Source organism: Populus euphratica, unplaced genomic scaffold, assembly GCF_000495115.2.
Source record: "Populus euphratica unplaced genomic scaffold, PopEup_1.0 scaffold457.1, whole genome shotgun sequence".
Lineage (NCBI taxonomy): Eukaryota > Viridiplantae > Streptophyta > Magnoliopsida > Malpighiales > Salicaceae > Populus > Populus euphratica.
The window spans coordinates 155,338-179,421 of NW_011500338.1; the positions used below are offsets into that span (position 1 = coordinate 155,338).

General features: G+C 31.8%; 1 protein-coding gene across 1 annotated transcript; it reads right to left on the minus strand.

Annotated features, from left to right (window-relative positions):
* Positions 1-9,943: 9,943 nt before the first annotated feature.
* Positions 9,944-16,186, minus strand: LOC105113801 (methylmalonate-semialdehyde dehydrogenase [acylating], mitochondrial-like). The gene is made up of 19 exons (XM_011010128.1): positions 16,029-16,186; positions 15,829-15,932; positions 15,613-15,684; positions 15,357-15,518; positions 15,180-15,258; positions 14,916-15,070; positions 14,604-14,667; positions 13,919-13,998; positions 13,594-13,659; positions 13,083-13,133; positions 12,819-12,970; positions 12,260-12,350; positions 12,099-12,179; positions 11,620-11,697; positions 11,431-11,466; positions 11,288-11,331; positions 11,112-11,190; positions 10,688-10,778; positions 9,944-10,560 (listed from the first exon to the last, which is right to left on the minus strand). Exons 1-19 carry the CDS (start codon positions 16,057-16,059, stop codon positions 10,448-10,450), a joined length of 1,629 nt encoding a protein of 542 aa, XP_011008430.1. The 5' UTR covers positions 16,060-16,186; the 3' UTR covers positions 9,944-10,447.
* Positions 16,187-24,084: the final 7,898 nt, after the last annotated feature.

Here is a 24,084-nt window from a genome sequence, read left to right on the forward strand (position 1 = left end):
CACATAGTAGAGAAATGTTATAAATTATATGGCTATCCTCCCGACCATAAACTATTCATTAAGTCCAAATTTATACATATTCTTGTAGTATAATCGACTTCAACTCTTGCTACTACTGTTGAAAATGCCAGCAATATTCCAATAGGTTTGACTAAGGCACAATACAATCAACTAATGGCTCTGCTTCCCTCAGGAACATCTTCCACTACTTAGACCTTGACTCAACTTGATCCCTTTTCAACTCCTCATGTATCTTATATTAATTTCTATTTAAATGCTTGCACACGAAGACACACACACACACACACACACACTAATATTTCTCTTTCACGTACACCTTGGATCATCGATACAAGAGCAATAAACCATATGGTCTGCTGCACCTTATTCTTCACTACTATTACCTTTGTTAGTTCTCAACTTGTTGAGTTACCAAATGGCACACATGTTTTTGCCACAAATATTGGAACAGTCCAACTAACACCATTTATTTGTCTCACACAAGTTTTATGTATTCCTTTTATTAATTTTAATTTGCTCTCAGTCAAGAAATTGACCACCAGTCTTAGTTGTTGAGTTATGTTTCTCTTTAATTCTTGTTTCATTTAGGATCTTTCTATCTTGGACAACGATTGGGAAGGGTAAAGTGAGGAATGAACTTTATCGTTTTGTCAATACTACCGTCTCTCCATCCCTCCTGGTTAATATATTATCTCAATTTTCTATTTCCCAACATTTTGTTACATCTTCTGCTTCGTCTAAACATAATACTGCTAATTTATGACACTGTCCTTCTGCTTCGTCTAAACATAATACTGCTGATTTATGACACTGTCGTCTAGGACATCCATCTTTTCTTATCTTGTCTTTAATCATATATCTTGTAGTAAAGAACAACATCTTCATTATTAATGAAAAACCTACTACATACAACCAAGTCGTGGAACATCCTGGTTAGTGCAAAGCCATGAGTGATGAATTGATTGCTTTAGAACAAAACCACACTTGGACTGTTACTGATTTACCTCATCGCAAAGCAACCATTAATTTTAAATATGTTTACAAGACTAAATTTCATAGTGATGGAAGTATTGAGACATTGAAAGCTAGGTTTGTAGCCAAAGGCTTTTCGCAGCAAGCATGTATTAACTATATAGAAACCTTCTCCCCTGTCGCAAAGCTCATCACCATTAGATTTCTATTTTTTGTCATAGCAATCAAAGGATGGTCTCTTCTACAATTTGATGTCAATAACATATTTCTTCACGGTGACTTAGATGAAGAAATATACATGCAAAAGCCCCTTGGCTGCTTTATCAGTGGCCCCAACCAAGTCTGCAAGCTCCTTAAAATTTTATATGGACTCAAGCAAGCTTCCCGCTAATGGTATTCTAAACTCTCTCTTTCTCTCATTGCTTTTGGTTTTACACAATCCAAAGCTAATTATAACCTGTTTAATAAAGTGGATGACAACTTCTTTACTGCTTCATTGGTTTATGTTGATGATATTATCGTTACTGGAAAATGTTCCTCTTCCATTAAATCACTTAAATCCTTCTTGCATAGACAATTTCAAATCAAAGATCTTGGATGCTTACAATACTTTCTCGGCCTGGAAGTTGCTAGATCCTCAACAGGTATTCATCTCTGTAAGAGAAAGTATGCTCTAGATATCCTAGCTAATTCAGGTGCCTTGGCTATCAACCTCTCAAATTGCCCTTTAAGTAGAACTTTAAACTCAACTTATCACCATCTCATTGAACACCTTTTATAACTCACCATCACCAAGCTAGATATTTGTTATCCCGTTCAAATCCTCAATCAATATATGGACACACTTACAACTACACATCTCGTAACAGCTTATTGAGTTTTTAATTATATCAAGTTTGCATATGGTCAGGGCATTCTATTATCTTCTTCCTCACAGATTCAACTCAAAACCTTCTGTGACTCTGATTGGGCTTCATGTCCTGATACTAGAAGGCTAGTTACAGGTTACTGTATATTTTTTTGCAACTCTCTTATTTCTTGGAAATCCAAGAAACAATCTATCGTATCTCGCTCATCAGCTGAGGTATAATATCAGTCTATAGCTTCCACTTGCTCAGAACTAACCTAGCTTTGATATCTCCTTTAAGATTTTTGTGTCTCTCATCCTCAAGCAACCCAGCTTTACTGTAACAATTAGGGTGCTCTACATATTGTTGCAAATTCTATTTTTCATGAACGCACGAAACACATCGAATTGGATTGCCATGCCATCATGACAAGATACAAGATGGTAGCATCACAACTACTCATGTAGCCTCTTGGTGCCAACTAGTAGACATATTTATAGAAGCTATTCATTTCTCTATTTTCAAAGACACTTATCCAATTTGAGAATAGTTAATAGTTAATCTCTATTCTACATCTTGTGGGGGTGTTAAATACCACACCAATAGTTAATCTCTATTCTACATCTGGGGGGGTTATTAGACACCACACCAGTTGCATGCCACTCAGCCAGCACCAAGCAACAAGATTTGTAAATTAGCCGCTTATCACTCTTCTAGCATCATGTAACAAGATTTGTAAATGCAACTGAATAAATCCTTTGTATCTTTTCTTCCTTTCTATTATAAGAATATAGGATAAAATAATTTATTATAGTTTTGTTATATTAAGCTGTGTATAAATATAGTAGTGTTCGGTAAATAATAACAATAAAATGTAAAATAATAAGTAATTCAGTGATCCTTCATGTAAAACCTCTCTTCCTTTATCTTTTCATATCATCTTTGATTTCTATCAGTATGTCGAGTCAGTTTCGTCAAAATAAAAGCTAGCTAAAATCCATCAAGCATGCATAAGTACCTCTCTCTCTCGCATAGACATTGATTTCATTAACTGTGGGCGTGGCCGCGTGGGAGCATCTCAAATGGGTTGATGATTTTGACGCTGGAATCACAGGCCACGACAGTGAACCAGGAAAGCTTGTTGGATACTAGAGCTCTATCCATCTGTGAAAGGGTTTTTCTCAGTATGTCTATGAAAGAACTTTAGTCAAAAAGTTCACATACAGATCTCTTAAAGATTTTATGCTTCTTTTCTTCATTTCGAGGTCAAAATTCTCTTGACTTCAGTGAGTTGGGGAAGGTCAGAGAAACTAGTAGAGAGTAGACAGCAACAGATAAAGGAGGTCAGAGAGTCCCATGCATGATATGTTCAAGGAAAAATCCACTCAGGCATGCACTTGGCCACCGTTCTTTCTCTTGGCATAATGGCGAGAATCGAATATGTGACACGTAATTAGCCACCCGCATATTGTTGATCTTGTTTGTTGTCAGGTCTAATTAAGATTGTGTTTAGGAAATGCATTGATCCGTAATCTCAATGAAGCCTAACACATATATGGACGATTAGTAATCAGGCCACTATGAAAAACGTCCTTCTTGTCATTTTTTATTCATTATTTAACTCGTTAATTAGGATTGGGAAAATTAATGCCTGCTAATATTCAGAAATTGAATATTTCAAAAGCATAATTACCGGTAACTGCGATTTAATTATTAGCAACATCATTGGGAAGCCATGAAATTAGCAACTACTTGAACTAAACCTCTCTCGAACCAAAGTTTCCATCCTCGTTTAGATGAAATCACTTGAAAAAATGGCAGCTATATCTGAAGGTTGTTCATCATTTCCATGCAAGATCGATTTAAAGCATTAGGGTCATGATTTTGTAGTTGGAAAAACTGAGCAAAAAGTTCATGAAGCAAATGCACTGTGCATTTGGATGTCTTTGCAGCCATAATGAGAATATATTCCATCATGGGCAGCTAGCTTATGAGAAATGAAAGGTCATGTAGGCAAATAGATTGTGGAGGAGCCATTAATGTAGCAAATCTGGATCTGATTTTTATTCTCTTGTTGGTTATAAATAGGGGATGCAAAATGTATTAATCACAATCATATTTTGAGCACGAACACAAGAGGACGAGAGACCTAACATGAAAATAAGAGTCTTGTTAGTTAGCCAAGGACGATTTGCCTGTTCCTAACAATTTGGGATATGCCCTGGACTAAGAGGCAGGACCCACATTCCGGGTTTCAGGCAGTCTCCTTGGCTAGGTTGACAGGCTCTTCTTTGTCATGCCAGGCCTTCTCTTCTTCCGGACAAACACGCCATTCACTCTATCTTAGTATCATTTCGTAAATGGAGGAAGTGAAGTCTTACATGAAGACAAGAGTCGTGTTTGGTAGCCAAGGATGACTTGCCCACCCTATGGAAAGATTTCTCAAGCACACGGCAGAGGGGACCCTTACTTCGGCTCTGGGCAGTCACCTTGGCTATGCTGACAGACTAATCTCTCTCATGCTAGACTGTCTCTTCTTTCCTGACAAATGATCCTCTGCATCAGCTTGAAGCTCCAGATGAGTTTATGCAGCTATCCCACGGGGTGGAGTCATTGATTATGCTAATACTGTGGTTTAATCATGCTTAGACGACTGGCAGTTAGAAATTAATTGCCAAGGATGTATGTGTTTGAGGTAATTTTAACGACACGATTAACTCTTGAATTACACAGCTAAAGTGGTAAGAGATTTAATCACACGTTTTGTTTTGAGAAATGTTTATTCAAAATCATACCTAAAACTCGAAACAAATAAGTGTGACGAGTAAATAAGTGATTGATCTGTAGGCAATGATGCAGTCACCTTCTAGTTAGTTAGTTAGTAAGCTCATTCAAACCATATTAAAAAAACATTATTTATTGAATTTTTTTTTTAACCATTCAACAAATCAATACGTTTTTATTTAGTTTTATTATTTGTTATTTTAAAAATTGTATTTCATGAAATTTTTTTATTTTTTCTATTAAGTTATATACTGGTCTCATGTATTTAGTTTTTTTTTCTTAATTTTATTATTTAATATTATATTTATTAAAAAAAAATTTATAACCTTTTTTTTTAAACAGTAATTTTATTATTTAATATTATATTTATTATAAAAAAAATTTATAACCTTTTTTTTTTCAAAACACTAAAAGATATAGCTATATCATTGTAGTCATGACTACAAAATATTATTCAGTGAAATAGTATTTTTTTTCTTTTTAATTTAACTCTTCAACAACATAATCTATTTTTATTTAGTTTTATTTTCCAACTCCATCTTTTAATATTAGATTGTTTTGGAAATTCTACTTTATATTTTTTTTTATTTTTTCTATTGGATTATATATTGATTTCATATATTTATTTATTTTTCAACCTTAGATAATAAATATGTTGGAAGTAAAGCTTCATAATTTTTTTTTTAATTTTCTTTTAATGAGTTTATTTTGATCTCATTACCTAGACTGTGGATTTAATAGGTTAACATAATTTGACTATGATCGTTTTTTTGGGCCATTTTTTCTTAATATTTTTTTTTATCAATTTCATCCGTCAATATTAGATTGGTTGAAAAATAAACTTTGTATGAGATTATTCTGATCTATTGAGTCGGGTCACAGGTTTGGGAACAAGTTGACTCTATTCATTTTTTTAGTCATTTTTGAACTTGAATATTATTTTTAATTGGGCTTCGTATTTTTTTTATTTGATTTGCTTGAAATTATTTTGATCTCATAACACAGATCGCGAGTTTAAAATGTTGATTTGGATTAACTCAGTTTATTTTTTATTTTTTGATTGATTTTTTTTAATTTCACGCTCTAATAACTCAATATACTTCCTTTTTTATTTTATTTTTTAAATTTATCTTTCAATAGTAGATTATTTGAGAATTAAGTTTCATAATGTTTTTCAATTTATTTTCTATGAATGTATCCCAGTCTCATGGATTTATTTATCTTTTGTTGATTTCAACTTTCAACATTAGATATATGTTGGAAATGAAGTCGTGTAATTTTATTTTTATTTTTTTATAAAGTTATATGATTCTCATAACCTAAATCGCTAGTTTAATATGTTAGTTTTAGTTTATTTGGTTTTTTTTAATTGATTTATTTTTTAAAAAATTTATCCTTTAATATTGGCTTGGTTGGAAATTGAGTTTTATATTTTTTTTAATTTTTTTATATGGGGTTATCCCAATCTCATGATTCAAGTTACAAGATTGGCAGATTAATTAACTTGAGTTAACTCGAGTATCTTTTTTTTATCTTTTTTTAATTTAATTTTTTTCACTTTCATCTTTCAAATTTGAATTGATTAGAAATTTATCTTCATAATTTATTTTTATTTACTTTTTATAAGATTATTATAGTTTTATGTTTCAAGTCGTAGATTTAACAAGTCAATATAAATCGATTTAATATGTTATTGTGATAATATTAAAAAATAAATATTATTTGATATGTTATTATATCAATAATTAAAAAAAAATACTATCTGGTATGCATTATAAGTTTATGATTATTATTATTTTAATTAAAAAGGGCTTAACAACACTTGTACATTTGTATTTTCGCTCAAATTACTGCTCCTTAACTAGTAAAGAATCTCTTTCCTTTTAAATTCCTTTGCTTCTTTAATCTTGCGCCAACAGAGTGTTGATCTTTTTAATTTTCTTCTCGAAGTAATTTTCTTTATTTATCTTAGCTTTTCAAGTTTTTCCAGAATTATTTTAAAATTATTCTCTTTATATATTCTTTTAGGATATCTTCAATAACATTATAATCATCATTTTTATTATTCCTTTTCAGATAGACTTAGATGTCTCTCTACTTTGCTCAAATTCAATTCTTTTTTTATGTTTGATTCTGCAGAGGCAAGGCATTTTGCTGGATTAGCGGCATAAAAACCTGTCGCCGCCTTTATCATCTCCCAAGACGACTAATCGGCACCATACAATTTCAATCGAATGTTCTCGATTCTTCGCATGTACGTAGTCAAACCAAACTAATATTTATGATAGTGGCAAATTCTTTGACACGAGGCAAACACATCCTAGGAATCGAAAATATAGGAGTTATTTATAAAATCTATTAAAATTATTTTTGATATTATTACATTAAAATAATCTAAAAATATTAATTTAAAATAAAAAAATTTAAAAATGAAATCAATTTCTATTTATTGTGAAATCTAGCAATGGTCAAGTCTTGGATGAAGCTTAAACATGTCAATCTACGTTTATTTTTGTTAATAATACGCCTCGTTTTGTTTCGTTATTTCAACTAATAGGATTTCTGCGTGTCATACTCTGATTTTATCTTCTAGAATGCTATGGCTTTTACACACACACATATATTATATATAATGCTTAGGCATGAACATAATGTTGAGCTATATTCCTAAAATTCTGCTTCTTGATTCCTTTTCTTCTTCTATTTTCTCACTTACTGTAAACTGGTAAATTTAATCTATAAGGTTAATCATCAATTAATATTTAAAGTCACCAGCTATAAACTAACTAATCATTACTTATAACCAACCATCAGTTGTGTACCACCAGTCACAAATTGTTTTCACACTTGAAATTTAAATTTTTAATTTTTAATTTATGTAGAAATAAACAGCTAAATGCATGCTATTATATATAAAAAAAATAAAAAAAAAATAAAAAAAAGAGGTGGTGTATTAAAAGTTTTTTATTTACTTTTTATAAAGTTATTCAAATTTTATAATCTAAATCGTTGGTTTAACAAATTAGTTTTAGTTAACTTGATTTTTTTAATCGGTTTATTTTTTCAATTTCATCATTTAATAATGGGTTGGTTGAAAATTAAGTTTCATAATTTTTTTTCTATAGAGTTATCCCGATCTCATGATTTAAGTTACATGATTGACAACTTAACTTGGGTTGACTCGAGTAGTTTTTTTTATCTTTTTTTAATTTAATTTATTTTTACTTTCATCTTTCAAATTTGAATTGATTAGAAATTTATCTTCATAATTTATTTTTATTTACTTTTTATAAGATTATTATAGTTTTATGTTTCAAGTCGTAGATTTAACAAGTCAATATAAATCGATTTAATATGTTATTGTGATAATATTAAAAAATAAATATTATTTGATATGTTATTATATCAATAATTAAAAAAAATACTATCTGATATGCATTATAAGTTTATGATTATTATTTTTTTAATTAAAAAGGGCTTAACAACACTTGTACATTTGTATTTTCGCTCAAAATCACTGCCCTTTAACTAGTAAAGAATCTCTTCCCTTTTAAATTCCTTTGCTTCTTTAATCTTGCGCCAACAGAGTGTTGATCTTTTTAATTTTCTTCTCGAAGTAATTTTCTTTATTTATCTTAGCTTTTCAAGTTTTTCCAGAATTCTTTTAAAATTATTCTCTTTATCTATTCTTTTAGGATATCTTCAATATCATTATAATCATCATTTTTATTATTCCTTTTCAGATAGACTTAGATGTCTCTCTACTTTCCTCAAATTCAATTCTTTTTTAATGTTTGATTCTGCAGGGGCAAGGCATTTTGCTGGATTAGCGGCGTAAAAACCTGTCGCCGCCTTTATCATCTCCGGGGACGACTAATCGGCACCATACAATTTCAATCGAATGTTCTTGATTCTTCCCATGTACAAAGTCAAACCGAACTAATATTTATGTTAGTGGCAAATTCTTTGACACCAGGCGAACACGTCCTGGGAATCGAAAATACAGGAGATATTATTTTTTAAAGTAATTTTTATTTATAGATATATTAAGATTATTTTTTATATTAGTATATTAAAATAATCTAAAAGTATTTAAAAAATTATTAATTTAAAATAAAAAAATTTAAAAACATATTTTTAAAATATAAATACAAACAAACATGAAGATGTGAAAGATACCTCTGACAGGAGTTTTTTCAAGAAAGTTTTACAAATAAGATTATCTTTGTCAGATTTTGTTCTTTCGCAAGTGCAGCATCAACGTATCATGCTATGACTTGTTGAGAAAGTACTATGAACGAAAGGAACTTATGAACACCTGCGAGCATACGTACTGCAAGTGGAGATACGCTATTCCCCCCGAGCCCAATAGAGCTGAAGGTGAAAGCAGGGCTGCGATTCCTGTGGGAATGATCCCTCTCTCTTTAGTCTTTTCCCTGCTCTACATGGAGAAAGCTAATCCACTTGGTAAATAAAGTTGTTAAGATTAAAATTAAAAATAAACCTATTGCACATCCAATAGTATCCATAATATTACTAAGTTACTAAGTGGAATTCCTTGCAATATATTTGGAGGCACAAACCAGCTGGCAGAGGCAAATTATTAGTGTAGGGATGCCAATAAAGATGCATTTAATTAGAAAATACATCACCCGCTTCCAAATTTTACAAATATTATCAACAAAACGTGTAAACTGATTACTAGTATTAAAAAAATTATAATATTACATGTTCATTATATATATATAAACATAGTTATTAAAGCCAATATGAATTACAGTTTGCATTATAATTTGGACAAGTTAACCTATATTAACTTCTTCTTTTTCTAAAACATTAAAAATTTGGACAAGTTAACCTATATTAACTTTTTTTTTTCTAAAACATTAAAAAAAAAATTCTAAAAGATTAAAATATTTTGACAGAAAAAAACAATAAGTTTTTGACCAAATCAATTTTTACTTATTATGAAATCAATTTCTATTTATTGTGAAATCTAACAACGGTCAAGTCTTGGATGAAGCTTAAAGAAGTCAATCTATGTTCATTTTTGTTAATAATACGCCTCGTTTTGTTTCATTATTTCAACTGATAAGATTTCCGCGTGTCATAGTCCGACTTTATCTTCTAGAATGCCATGGCTTTCATATATATATATATATATATAATGGTTAGGCATGAACATAATGAACGAATGTTGAGCTGAATTCCTGAAATTCTGCTTCTAGATCCCTTTTCTTCTATTTTTTCTCACTTACCTGTAAACACCACGACTGGAACTTGGCAACCAGCCATTTTCGTCAGAATTTGGCGAGTCATTCAAAATTTGCTCAGGACAAGTTTTTAATTCACTAAAATCTCAGACTAGAAATAGCTCACCCCCATAGAATGCTATACACGCCTTTCCTTTCGGATTACTGTTGATACATCACATCCGTAACAGCAAGAATCAAGCATCTTGCTTCAAGTCAATAGTTTTATGAACATTAAACTAAAACTAAAATCTGGATGCCAATAGCATGTATTTTCCCTTTTCTATGATTTCTGTCGCTAGAACGGCACATGAGGGAAGGCTAGAAGCGAGCGAAAGGATCCCCGCTTTTCTGACACCAAAATTCTTTCATGCCGGCCAACTGATCCCAGGCTTTGTATTTAACACGATGAGCGATTTTCAGTGACCCGCTTGAGAGAGACAACTACACGCTTAAAAAGGCCAATTAGGGGAAGGAACACGGAGGGGGAAGCAGAAGATGACCACGAAATAATTTATTTGTGGATTCAAAATTGCATTGCGCATGAAAATTGGCAGGGACATGAAACCATTATAGTTTCTGTGAAGTCGGCATTGCCAGAGAAACTCCACTACCACCTGGTAAATCCTTCCATTGCTGAGTTACTGTTTTGATCTGAGTGTAGAAATTAACTCCAGCCTTACCTGCAATTATTTAAAAAAATAATAATAATAACCATGTCAGGGATGTTTATAAGGCCAGTGTGTCGGTGAAGAAACAGTAACGGTTGCACAAGCACAAGAGCAAGGCTTTAGAGGATGTATGCATTACCATAGAAATTGAGATCGCCAGCAAAAGATGCCTTGGAGCCAGTAAATGAGAAAAACGGCAAGGGAACTGGTATAGGAACATTGATGCCAACCTGGATGAAAGCAACATATGTTAATATGCATGAATTTCACAGAGTGCCTATTTCATGCAGCAATGAACTCCCCCTTCCCCTCCCAAAAGGAGCACAAATTGGTTACAATCGAATTTAACAAAACCAATGCTTCCGATTTTCAACAAAATATCAAAGTTATTTATTCTGGAATTAATTTGCCAAGTTCCTCTCATTTTGTATGATCCTTCAAATCTTGACATGGTAAGAGTACAGCGAGGAACTAAAATTGTAGCTACATAACAAATAAATTATGCAGTTGTAGCTCTTAAATATTCTCTGATGGTAGTCTCATGTTGCTTTTATGATTTTTACCTGCCCAGCCTCTATCTCAGTTTGGAATTTCCTTGCAGCAGCACCAGATGCAGTGAATATGGCAGCTCCATTGCCATATCTGTAACAAAAACATTTACAAACATGTAAACCAGATACAATTCATGGAAGGAAAATTGATAAAAACAAGCAAATGAAAAGTCATAACGAGATAGTACTTATTTCTGTTCAGGATGTTGATGGCTTCTTCAAAGCTGCCAGCCTGAAAGTTAAGAGAAGAAAGAAAGATGTTACTCCATAGCCATGCCAATCGATCAGAGGCCTAGTTAGCACATAAAAACAAAAGGGGTATTCAACCCACCTCCATGCAAAGAAGAACTGGGCCAAAAATTTCCTCCTGCAAAGGAAATGTATGGAAAGTGGATCAGTCAATTTTTCACCAATATTTGAGGTCTACATCTCCATCCACTTGGGAAATTAATGAATTAAGATTTTCTGGAGTCTGGTCTCCAAAATCACAACAACAAAAAAAGAAGAAGTTAAATAATACCTTGTAGCACTCCATGTCAGCTGTGACACCAGATAAGATGGTAGGACCAATAAAATTTCCACGCTCGAATCCTGGAACCTGTTTATTCACCATAAATAAATCAGTAAGCAGGTCTCTTTCTGTTAATTGAAAATGAATCATAAAAAGGAGTAAAAGCACCCTTGCAAGAAAGAAACAAAAACACAAAGCTAATGTGAACATGCATGTTTAAGATTAACATATTTTGGACTTGAACTCAATACCTTACCCATCTTGCTTCACAAAAGAATCAAAGAGCTCCAAGACTATAGGTCCTAATGTATTTTCAGTTCCCTAAAACGAAGAGAATGTTGTTTGCTCTACCAGCCATATTTAAATTACTCTATGATTTCCATATATTTTGTGTTTCTGGTCTGACTTGCATATTCAGATGGTTTTACCCACCATTATATACAATAAGTAGCGGGTCCCAACAACAAAACAAAAATGCAATAACATACCACTATATTTCTTCCATCAAGAAGAAGCCTGGCACCACTTTCAACACCACTTTGAATTAATCTGCACACTCGCTCCTTAGCCTGTAAGAACAGAGAAGATTTCCAAGTAAAGATTTGATCATGGTGGTGCAGAGCAGGTTAGGAATAATTCTGAAACATACCTGTTTACTAATCACTGGACCAAGGTCTGCATCAGGCTCCATTCCTGAATTTACTTTTAGAGATTTTGCACGCTCCACCAGTTTATTCTCCCTAGAAAAGTTTGAAAAACGTCTCCATTATACAGTTACATCTTGGTCAATCACCAAGGGGCTCTTATTTTCCATTAATCATACAAAACAACATAGTAAACATCTGCAAGGGGATGCAATCTATGTATAACATGCACGTTAAAGCCCCATTAGTCCATGCAATGGGGATGCCCCCCCTCTGTGTAAACAGTGATAAAGGCTAAAATTTATGTGCGGCCTCAAATCCCATCTACACATAAAAATGCCTCCCTAAGTAACGTGATGGCATGCATGTGTCAACTCTCAACGAAGGAGCTGTATCCTATTGTGGCTCTACTAAAACTGATCCAGCTTCCATAACATAGCTGAAAAATCATTCTCTTGACATCCTATTCCTTTGCAGTAGCTAACTGGCAGCAGATTACTTGAAAAGTCCAGCTAGAAGTTATCAATTTAACAATCTGTGGATTTCAATTGGAAACAAACTTACCATGACTGTGGGTCTCCAACAAAAACTACAGTGCTCAGTGCCATACATCTTTGTCCCGCTGCACCAAAACCAGCAGCAACTAAAGCATTCAAAGTGGCATCAACATTGGCATCTGGTAAAACAATTGCGTGATTTTTAGCTCCCATGTTAGACTGCACAAAAGAATACAGATAGCCAATTGACTCCAACTTCAATCATTGTGAAAAAACCATATTGCTCCTAACAGACTAAATAGTTATTACTAAAAAAATGATGTGAACTTACTTGTACACGTTTCCCTTTAGCTGATGCTCTTGAATATATGTGCATACCAGCCTGTGAATATGATAACAAAAAATTAAGAAATAATGTGACTATCATGCAAGTAATAACATGTCAATGTGGCAGAAAAGAGCAATGATCTCCAGAATGTTTTCCCCACACAAAAATAACAGGAGAATAAGTTTAAAGGCTATCCACCAAAAACTGATCTTGTTCAGGATCTTCATTTTCCTCTGAATGCTTGGAATAGAAATATAAGACCATAAAAAGATTGAGAGTGTTTGGCAATGCGGCCAAAACATTGTTTGCCAAAATTGTTTTTTACAAAAATTTGCTTAATTTCTTTTTTTTTTTATCGTTTTGACGTACTAATATCAAAAATAAATTTTAAAAAATAAAAAATATTATTTTAATGCATTTCTAAGCAAAAACAATTTGAAAAGCAACTTCTACCAGAATGTCAAACATGCTCTAAGTAGGAATCAAAATCTGGATATTGCAGTGAGTAACTTACAGTATTGGATCCCACAAATGATATGGCTCTAATGTTGTCGTCATCACAAATTGCATTAACAACATCCTGCCACAAATGGAAACACATTAGAAAACCAGTGCTGTTAAAGACACATAAACAAATGAAAATCACTAAATCATATCTCAAACATTTTCCACTATATCACAGCCCTCCAACATGCAAATGAAACTGCAAAATCTTAATAAGTTAGGATCAATTAAATAAAATCCAATTTTTCAAGTTTATTTTCTTAGGAAGATATAGCTACCAAAACACAATAAAGATTAAGAAGCTAAAAAGAGCTCATTGTTGAGCAAAACCATACACTGGTGCCATGAACAATGTTTAAGACACCATCTGGCAGACCAGCCTCCATTGCTAACTCAGCAAGTATTATAGAAGCACCTGTTACAACACCAAAAACGAAGTTACTGTTATAAATAAAAGTAAGATGATTGATTATTTTGTGCAGAATATGACTGGAGTTGGAACTGTGATTAGTGAACATTTATGCAGGGACTGCTTTAATCCCAAACTGTTTTGCTGAATTTTCCAGAACTTTCAAAACTATGTTTCTTTGCATTACTAAAAAAAATTAAGAGAAAAAAACCTATAATAAGCCAGGACAATTTTGAAATAATTGAACAATTTCCATTAACTGTTCAAAGTGGACGGCTAGCTTCAACAGGAAAAAGAGGAAGGCAAACACCACTTATGACAAGTGCACATAATCTGACGTACTAAATTCAAGCTTCCAAACATTTATATTATTGGCTTAAAGGAGTCACCTGATGGGAAGTCCTACAATTCTGAGCTAAAGGTTCTTCCAATACTCATAGGAGGCTATTTTATTTTCAGGGTAACCAACTTCTAAACAAAGTCTTATCACATATATATGACTAGAGAAGATATAAAGTATCTTTCTAACCTATGAATTTAACACAAGCTGGTACCTTGAAGAGATAATGCTCCAAATATTATGCACAAAATATAGACAAGGTAATCCTTACCAGGATCTTTCTCCGATGGCTTCAATATAAAGGTGTTACCACATGTTACGGCAACAGGGAACATCTGCAGCCAAAAAGCAGCACACATTTTTAATTTTTTTTTTTTCTCTGGAAACTCAAGATTTGCTCACAAATCAGAAAAGCTTTAAATGTTTGTACACTTGTGAAACATGATCAACTTCGTTGGCCCAGTTAACTGCATCCTTTCATCTTAAGAAAAAGATTTAAGTTACATCTTTGTAATAATGATATAGCAGGCATCCCACTATGCATGGACAGAAAAAATTGCGAAGTAGAATACTGAAGGCTTACCCATAAGGGAATCATTGCTGGAAAGTTGAAAGGGCAAATCCCAGCACATACACCAAGTGGCTCTCTTATGCTAAAGGGATCCATTCCATTTGACACATTAGGGACATACTCACCCATCTGCAAAGTCGCCATTCCACAAGCATGTTCCACCACCTCTATAAGAGAAAAAATTCAAATTGAGAGAGCACATATGCAATCAACTACAATTTTGAACCAAAAGAGACTTTAGGAACAGTAAATAATTAAAAAAAAAAAAAGACTAACCTAGCCCACGGAACACATCTCCATGCGCATCCTTCAAGGTCTTCCCCTGTTCAGTAGTAATATTCATCGCAAGCTTATCCTAGAACAAGATCACAGTAATTCTAACCATCAAACGAAACCTATTAAAAAATAATACAGATAAAAAGCAACAATGACGAAAAATTCTAGCATGCTTACAATGTCTCTACGAATAAGCTCTTGGAGCTTCAGCATGACTCGCTGACGAGTCGTAATTGGCGTGTTACGCCACGCCGGAAAAGCCTGCTTTGCTGCAGAGACTGCAGCTCTGAACTCTTCGTTCGTAGTCAAAGGAACCCGTGACACGGCTTCTTGTGTTGCCTAACCCCATATACCAATCCGTTAAACCCAAAACAACTTTCAATCATCACTAAAAACAAAGAAAAACATAGTAACAATAATAATATATACTCACAGGATTTATCACATCAATGGTTGAAGATGATTGCGAATCAACGAATTTTCCTCCAATAAGATTGGGGACTCTCTGATAAAGCACACAAACTTGTAAGAAATTATAATAGTGAAGAAAAGTTTCTCGAGTTTTTGAAGAACTTCCTGAGAAACCAAACAGACCATAAAGCACCGAACATATGCGTGTGTACGTATAGATTTATAATGGGTATATTACCGGAGGGCTGGGTAGCCTTGAAGAAGGCTCAGCTGCACCAGTAGAGAAACAATAAGAGCTTCTTAAAGCAAAGATCGAAGGCTTCAAGGCCTTTAGATTTCTCGCTGAAACACCAAAAGAAAAGGAATCAAAATAAATCAATTTTGTAACAAATGAAATAAAACAGATGATTGATGATTAGTTACGCGCAAGTTGCTTACCTCGTTGAATCGAGAATCGAAGAAGCAACATCGTTTTTCTTTTTGTTTCTACTTGCTTTGATTCAGTTACTCTTTGACGCGCTGTTTTTAGCTTAGGCGAAATGTCTGTTTCTTCAAGAGGATGTCACATAGTATATCCCTTTTTTAGATGCATGCCCCCTTGTTATACCCACTTAAACTGGGAGAGCGATTAGTGTTACGACTAGATTTTTCTCCCGCAAGTTAAATCATGCTCATCTTAGAAAACAGTGACATCATGACAACCAAAAATTTTAATCATGAAAAATTAAAAATAAAATAATAATTAAAATAATAAAGACTTATAAAAACCAATAAAAAATAAAATTAAAAAAATAAAATCAAAATTAGATAAAAATAAATAAATAAAATAAAATGTTAAGAGATAAAATTATTAAAAAAATTAAATTAAGAAAAAAATAAAAAAAATCAATTAAAAAAATAAAAATGAAATTAGATAAAAATAAATGAAATAAAATGTCAAAAAATAAAATTAAAAAATAAATAAATCAGTAAAAAATAAATATCATGTTTGATATAAATATTAAATAAAATAATATAATTAAAAAAATCAAAACAAATAAATATATATAAAAAATATATAATGAAAATAATTAAATGAGAGAATACATTTGTATTTTAGCTAACACATCATGGATTTCAAAACAGAAAAAAAAAATTAAAAAAAAAGGAGGAAAAAAACTCACCATTACGAGTTTCACTACACGTGCCATCACTGGAGGTTTCAAACGGCAAGGCATTTGGGTCTTCTTGGACGCCGCAAGCAACCATATGTACTGCCTAAAAAGCATATAGATAACGTTTACTCACTGACGTGTATGTTGCACCTTTTAGTTACTTTTTCTTTTTATTTATTATTTTTATTTGTTAAAAAATTAATTTATCCCTAATTTAAATATATTATAATTAAAAAAAAAACATGATGAAAATGCAAAACTACTTAACATCTTCTTTAAATTTTTTGACTTGAAAGGCCATAATTTTACTACTTTAAAAAAGAAAATGACGCAAACGCTCCTCTTTACCTTCTATTTGTTTTTTCCTTTTTAAGGGTATTTACATCACTTACCTTTGCATTAAAAAAAATGAAAGTTGATAAATATAACCCTAATTAATTTTATAATAACAAATAAATTCATTTGAAAAGACAATTTAAACCTCAAAAACCGATCATTTAATTTTGCAAACAACAATTGATTTTTTCTTTTTTGGAATGGTAGGGAAAATCATCTAGTTTTGGCAACCATTGTTTGGATTGGTAGGGAAAATCAAGGGATAATTAATATGGTTGGAATTTGCAGGATCCGCCTCCTTTTGATAAATCTTTCTTGGCACTTTGAGGTTGAGTTCTTCAGCATTTTTTTGTCATTGAATGCACTTGAACACAAAAAGCTCAAGGTATGGTAGTTTTGTGTGTTTGTTTAAACCCTTTCATAGGGCATTGTCTGGATTCTTTTCCCTCATCATTTCTTCCATGCTTCATCGTTTTTTTAAGCTTGTATGGTTTCTATCTCTCTTATTTCTTTCCTATAGCTCTCGAGTGGCTTTCAACAAGGCTAGCCTCTCTTCTTTCCCCTCGTCCATTTCTTTTTTTATAGTTTTTTTATCTGAGAATCTGTTTCTATTCCCTATCTTTTCCCCTTTTTATATTTTGTATCTCACACATTACTTTATATCTAATCCTTTTTTCTTTTCTTTTTTTTACTATAAATATGTTGGTTAGTTTATATATATCTCGACTAATTTTTTAGAGCCCTGAAATTAATGACTAGACAAATCTCTAATAATCCTGAGATTTATAGTACTCGAACGGTAATGTTTAGGAATCAAACTCAGAGCTCAACTAATTAAATTACACTTCTTAAGGTTTATCTATTTTTATTACTAATATTGATTATGTTTCAATTTTGGTTTAATACTGATATAATAATGTTTATTTGTATTATTAATTTTGATTATGTTTTAATTTTGGTTTAAATATTAATGTAAAGTCTTAAAACCATTCCAATGGTTATTTACGTTCATTCTACTTGTTTTATGTCATGCTCTTTGATGTTTTAAGTTTGTAATTTTTTGTCAATTTATTAGTTTATGTAATGAATATATTCCAAAAATATCTAATTTTTTAGAATATATATATATATATATATATATATATATAAAGTTATATATATTTTGAAATAGAATTATAATTAATTAAGAATTATTTTGTTAACGTTGTTGGCTTTTGCTTAGCTATAGTATCTACTTTTGCTGTAAATCTGATGGTAATTATTGCTTTTGACATCTATTTAATAAAAATTACGGTAAAAAATGATATACAGTAATTGTAGCCATTGACTAGAAGCACAAAATGTAATCAAGTATTTGTATATATAAATTACTTCTGAACTCTTAGGAGATAAAACTTACAAGTAGATTAATAAGGTTGTACTAGAGTTGAACTCTGATTGTTGTAATAGATTATTTTTTTTTAAGTCTTTATATGGTGGCTGCAAGGCTTATGCAGCACATATATATTACTCCTACTTCAATGAAGAAATGGAGAACTTTTCTTAAAAACTTTATCTATGTTAACATGGTATCAGAGCTCTTTTATTGATCTCTATTTAATTTTTTTTTCCTTTTATCTGTTCTTATTTAATCACCATGAGTGATTCCTTAAACACAAATCTTGTGACTATTAATGTCATAGCACAAGCTCCTCTGAAATTAAAAAGTAACAACTACTTGTCATGGTGATTTTAATTTTTAACACTTTTTTTTCTGTTATTTTTGCAAGGTTACATAAATGGCACTAAGCTATGATCATCACAACAGTTTCCTACTATCACAAACAACATAACCACCGAATGCTTGAATCCAGAGTACACACTTGGATACGTTAAGATCAACTTATTTTACATGCAATCATCAGATCTATTACACCCATAATTATCTCATTAATACTAGAGCGAAAAATTCTCATAAGGCATGGAACATTTTTGTTGCCATATATGCCACTTTGTCTAGAGGTTGAATCAAATAGGTAAAATCACAACTCAAATTGCTCACCAAAGGAACTCTCAGTATTACATACTTTCTACAATCCGTCAATGCTAGAGTTGATGAACTTGTAGTGTTGGGGGCCACCTGTTGATAATGAAGATTTAACAGATAAAATCCTAGAAGAACTTGGTGATGAATACTGTGAATTAGTAAAGGCGGTGCAAGCAAGGGAAAATGTAATTAACTTCGATGAGCTTCATGAAAAACTCTTGATGTTTGAAGCCTCACTGTAAGCAACACTTAAAACTACTAATCTTTTCCAACCCACTAGACAACATGTCAGTCGCACTAGTGGGCACTCTCCCTTCACCAATGTCAATCACACTCTGCTTAATGACTCAGGATATAGAGGAAATTGGCATTCATATACCAACTAACAACAATACAATCCAGGCCAGAATTAGTTTTTTGCTTTTTATAACACAAACAACAGCAACTGACTGCCATCAAGGCCATACCTTGGTTACTGCCAAATTTGTAGCATTTAGGGTTATATAACAAAACAATGCCCTTTCGTTAGACTTGTTCCACTTAACAGCAATCCAAATCATAACACCATTCCATGGCAACCGCAAGCTAACCTAGCAGCCTCTAATCCTTCGATTAGTTCACTATAACTATTGGACAATGTGGCATCCCACCATATCACATCTGATCTCTAAACCTGGATCAACACCTACTATACATAAACACTAATGATGTTATGATAAGGGAAGGTAAAGGTTTATAGATAACGCACTTGGGTTTCATTAAACTTCATTGATCCACTCATTCATTTAATCTTCACAATATCCTTTGTGTTCCTGACATTGAACAAAATTTAATCTCTATATATCAATTTTGTGTTGATAATAATGTTTCTATTGAGTTCTTACATTGGTATTTTCCTGTGAAGGACATATTGATAGGGAAATTCATGCAAAGGGTAAAACCAATAAATATGCATATGAATGGCTGTGTGTCGTCACTCCTCATACTTTTTAAGTGTCAAACTCGCTCCAATAAAGTAGCATCTTTGATTAGGACATCCTGTATCTTCTGTTTTAAATACTATTTTGACAAAGCATTAATTAAATTCATCTTCAGTTTCTAAAGACTTTGTCTATAATGCATGTCACTATAATAAAAGTCATAAGTTACTATTTTCTATCTCCAGTTTACTTTCTCATAATCCTCTTACATAACTTTTTTCTGTTGTATGGACCTCTACTCTTTTGTCTATTGATGACTTTAAATAGTACGTTATTTTTATGAATCACCTCACTAAATACATATGGTTTTATCCAATGTGAAAAAAATCTGAGGTCAAACCAACTTTCATTCACTTCAAAGCAATAGTGGAAAATTATTTCAAGACAAAAATTATGACTATGTATTTTGACAACGGGGGTTGAATACATTGCGTTGACATAATTATTTGTTACACATGGCATATCTTATATGACAAAACCCTTACACTCTCCAGAATACAATAGTTTTACTGAATGTCATCATAGATATGTTGTCAAAACTGATCTCATACTTTTAACTCATGCGTCATTACCACGTTTATTTTGGTCATATGCCTTTGTCACCGCGATTTATCTCATTAATCACATGCACATTCCTATGTTAAAATATCATTCACCTTATGACATTATTTTTCAACTCTCACCACATTATGAAAAACTATGTATTTTTGGATGCTTATGCTATCATTGGCTTTGCCTTTACAATGCACACAAGTTAGAACCTTGGTCCAAATCATGCATTTTCCTAGGATATTCTTTTTCGCAAAGTACTTATTTGTGCTTTAATAATCTAGTGTCTAAATTATCTGTTCTTTAATGATTTGGAAAGGTGATAAAATTTTCTATAAATATTTTTTTAATAGACATCTCCAAAAAAGGCTTCTAGGAGGGTTTAAATTACTGTCCAAAGTTAGCATCATATTTATGTTTGAATTTTTACTGAAATTATGTTGTGTTCTTTTTTGTAGATTTCAGTTTTTTAGTTTGTAAAACTTATTATTTTAGTTTAATTCAAGTTATTTCATGTTTATTAAAGTGTTCTTATACATAATCATGGTTAGCTAATCTCTTTCTTGGATCTAAATCAAGGATGTTGGTGGTTAAGGTGGGCTCTTTAAGATATGAATGAATATTAATGTTTATCTTCTCATTTTCCTCATGAATGTTTTATTATTGCAAGGAAATTTTAGAAATCATTTAGGTAATGTTATAACCTTGAATTTTTATGCATAAACTTTAGTTTTGGTATAGAGATTACTTGATTCAACATCTTACTTAATATGAGAGTACTTGTTCATTCTTAAGCAATAATCAATCTTTATCTTTTTAAACTTCATTGTAATATCTTCCAATCTAATGTCACCATTGTTGATATTAGGTTGAGTTATCTTATATATCTTAAAGAAATCACCAATACATCACCATTAAAATTGATTTGGACCAAGACTTACTTTTTCTTGTAATTTAAAATCTATTTACATGTTTTCATCTTTAAAAACAAATCCATCAATTATTTTCAACCAAGTTATTGTTAATTTAATTTCTCTTAAGTTTTTTTTGGTTACCTAACTTAATTTCCAAATCTAGATTTTTGTGGATATGACCTCGATCTTACTGAGTTAATTGTTACATCACACACTTGTACACTTGCGAGTTAAAACAAGCCGATCATGAAAAGCGATCAAGCAAGTAAAGGTAACAAATTTAGATTTGATTATTGGAAAAAAAAATCATATAACAAAAAATTAATTGGCTGGTTTTACCGCCTAAAAAAATTAAAAAAATAAATCAAATGACTGGTTTTATCGCCTAAAAAAATTGATCTTAACTTTTCAGATATTAGACTATAGAATGGACTACTAATTGTTGGATTCTGGTTGGTTCAACCATTCTTTTTTTATGTTTATTCTAATTAGTTTATAATATTTATTGGTTATCTTATAAAGCTAGTTTTATCGTCTTTTATTTATTTTATTTTATTTTCTTGTATTGTTGTGATTATTTTCTTATATTTATTGTTTGAAATACTTGGCTAGTATTACCTCCTCTTTATTCATGCTTGTTATAATTATATTTAATGTTTATTATTGTTAATATTGCTTATTAGTTGGAGTGTGAATTTTTTAATTTGTTGTATTTTTATTTTTGAGCTATTACTTTATTTTTTACTTCCATTTACTTTTATTTACAATCTTCTTTTTCTTTGTTTTTTCCTTTCTTTTCATATTTATATAACTATTATATTATTTTTTTCATCATGGCTAATGTTGAAGATGTAGAGGGTGAAAGGAGTGTTTAAGGTAATGTACCTCCACAATTCAATGATCAACCTAATTTTTGAACTCTTAGAGAATATTTTCACTTAGCTAGACAAAGTATACCTTCGTGTATTAACTTACCTCTTAATCAACAAACTTTTAATTTAAAACCGGACATGATCTAACTTCTTCCTACATATCATTGTATGGATTCTGGAAATCCATATATACATATTAAGCACTTTAAAGAGATATGTAATACTTTTATTAATAGAACATGCACCGAGAAAACTATTTGACTTAAATTATTCATATTCTCTTTAAAGGATAAAGTCAAGCTTTGGCTAAACTCCCTGCGTCCTAGGTCTATAGGTATATGGAGGGAAATGTAACCTGAATTTTTGAAAAAATACTTCCTTGCTCATAGGACGACAGCCTTACAACGTCAAATGATGAATTTTTCTTGTAGTCCAAATGATTCATTTCACTAAGCTTAGGAAAGGTTCAAAGACTTGTTAAATGCATGCCCCCACCTTGGTTTTGAGATGTGGAGGTTAGTGAGTTTCTTCTACGACTCTCTTACCGTAGATTTTAAAAAGCTAATCTCAACCATGTGTAATGGTGAGTTTTATGACAAAGAACCAAGTGAAGCCTTTGATTTTTTTTTATTAATTAGCTGAAAACACAAAGCAATAGGACCTCTCTCCCACTTTATGTTGAGTCTAGAAACACCATTTTTCATTCAAATAGTAAGTTTTATTTAAAGAGACTAATGACCTTAATGCTAGATTAGCCTCATTGACTAGAAAACTAGAGTCTCTTGAGCTTAAAAAAGTACATGTCATGAGTGAACAACAAGAGAGTTGTGTTGTGTACGAGAGCAAAGAACATAGGACAACTGGGTGTCCTACCATTCCAGCCTTTAAGGAAGTGTTATATGGCCAAACTTCTTATTCAAGTAATGTTAGAAAGCCTTTTTCAAACCAAATAGCAATCCTTACTTTGATACCTATAATCCTGGATGCAGGAACCACCTAAATTTTAGATGGAGAAATGAGGGCTCTTTAGTACCTCAAACATTTCAACCTCCACCCCAACCATTTCATGCTCCCACACATAACACATATCAACCACCTCATAAGAAATCCTTAGAGGATACTCTTCAACAATTTATGCAAACATAAGCAGGAATTAACAACCAAGCTTATAAATTTTAAGACCAGACCAATAAAATCTTAGATGAAATTCGAAGTTAACTAACTAAGTTGATTAAATCACTAAACATTCAAAAGAAGGGAAAAATCCCAGCTCAACCAATGCCCAATCCTAGAGGTCAGGTACACATGAGTGAATCCTCACTTAGTGAACTTTCAAACCATGAACAAGTCCAATCTATCACCACCCTTAGAAGTGGAAAGATTATCAACAAAGGTATAGATTTTGAGATTCTTAAAGGTATTGTAGAGGAGAAATCTAAAGGAAGTGAAGAGGGAATTAAAACACAAGTGACAAATGAGAGTTTAAGTGAAAAAAAAAAGGCGAGAGAAATGAGAGAGAAATGAGTGAAAAAGGAGATTATTCAAGAAAAATTAGAGTTAAAATGAGTGATTTAGAATTTGTTCCTAGAGCACCATTTCCACAAAGGTTAGGGAAATCTAAACATGATCTTATAAACTTATAAATCTATGAATTATTCAAATA

Bases quoted from the DNA above. Each gene is read 5' to 3' on its own strand.
- LOC105113801 (XM_011010128.1), bottom strand. From the start codon at position 16,059: ATGTTGCTTCTTCGATTCTCGATTCAACGAG. The intron at 15,519-15,612 runs GTGAGTATATAT...ATATGGGGTTAG, and splicing joins CCATTGATGTGATAAATCCT to GCAACACAAGAAGCCGTGTC. The intron at 12,180-12,259 runs GTATGTTTCAGA...CTGTTCTTACAG, and splicing joins GTCCAGTGATTAGTAAACAG to GCTAAGGAGCGAGTGTGCAG.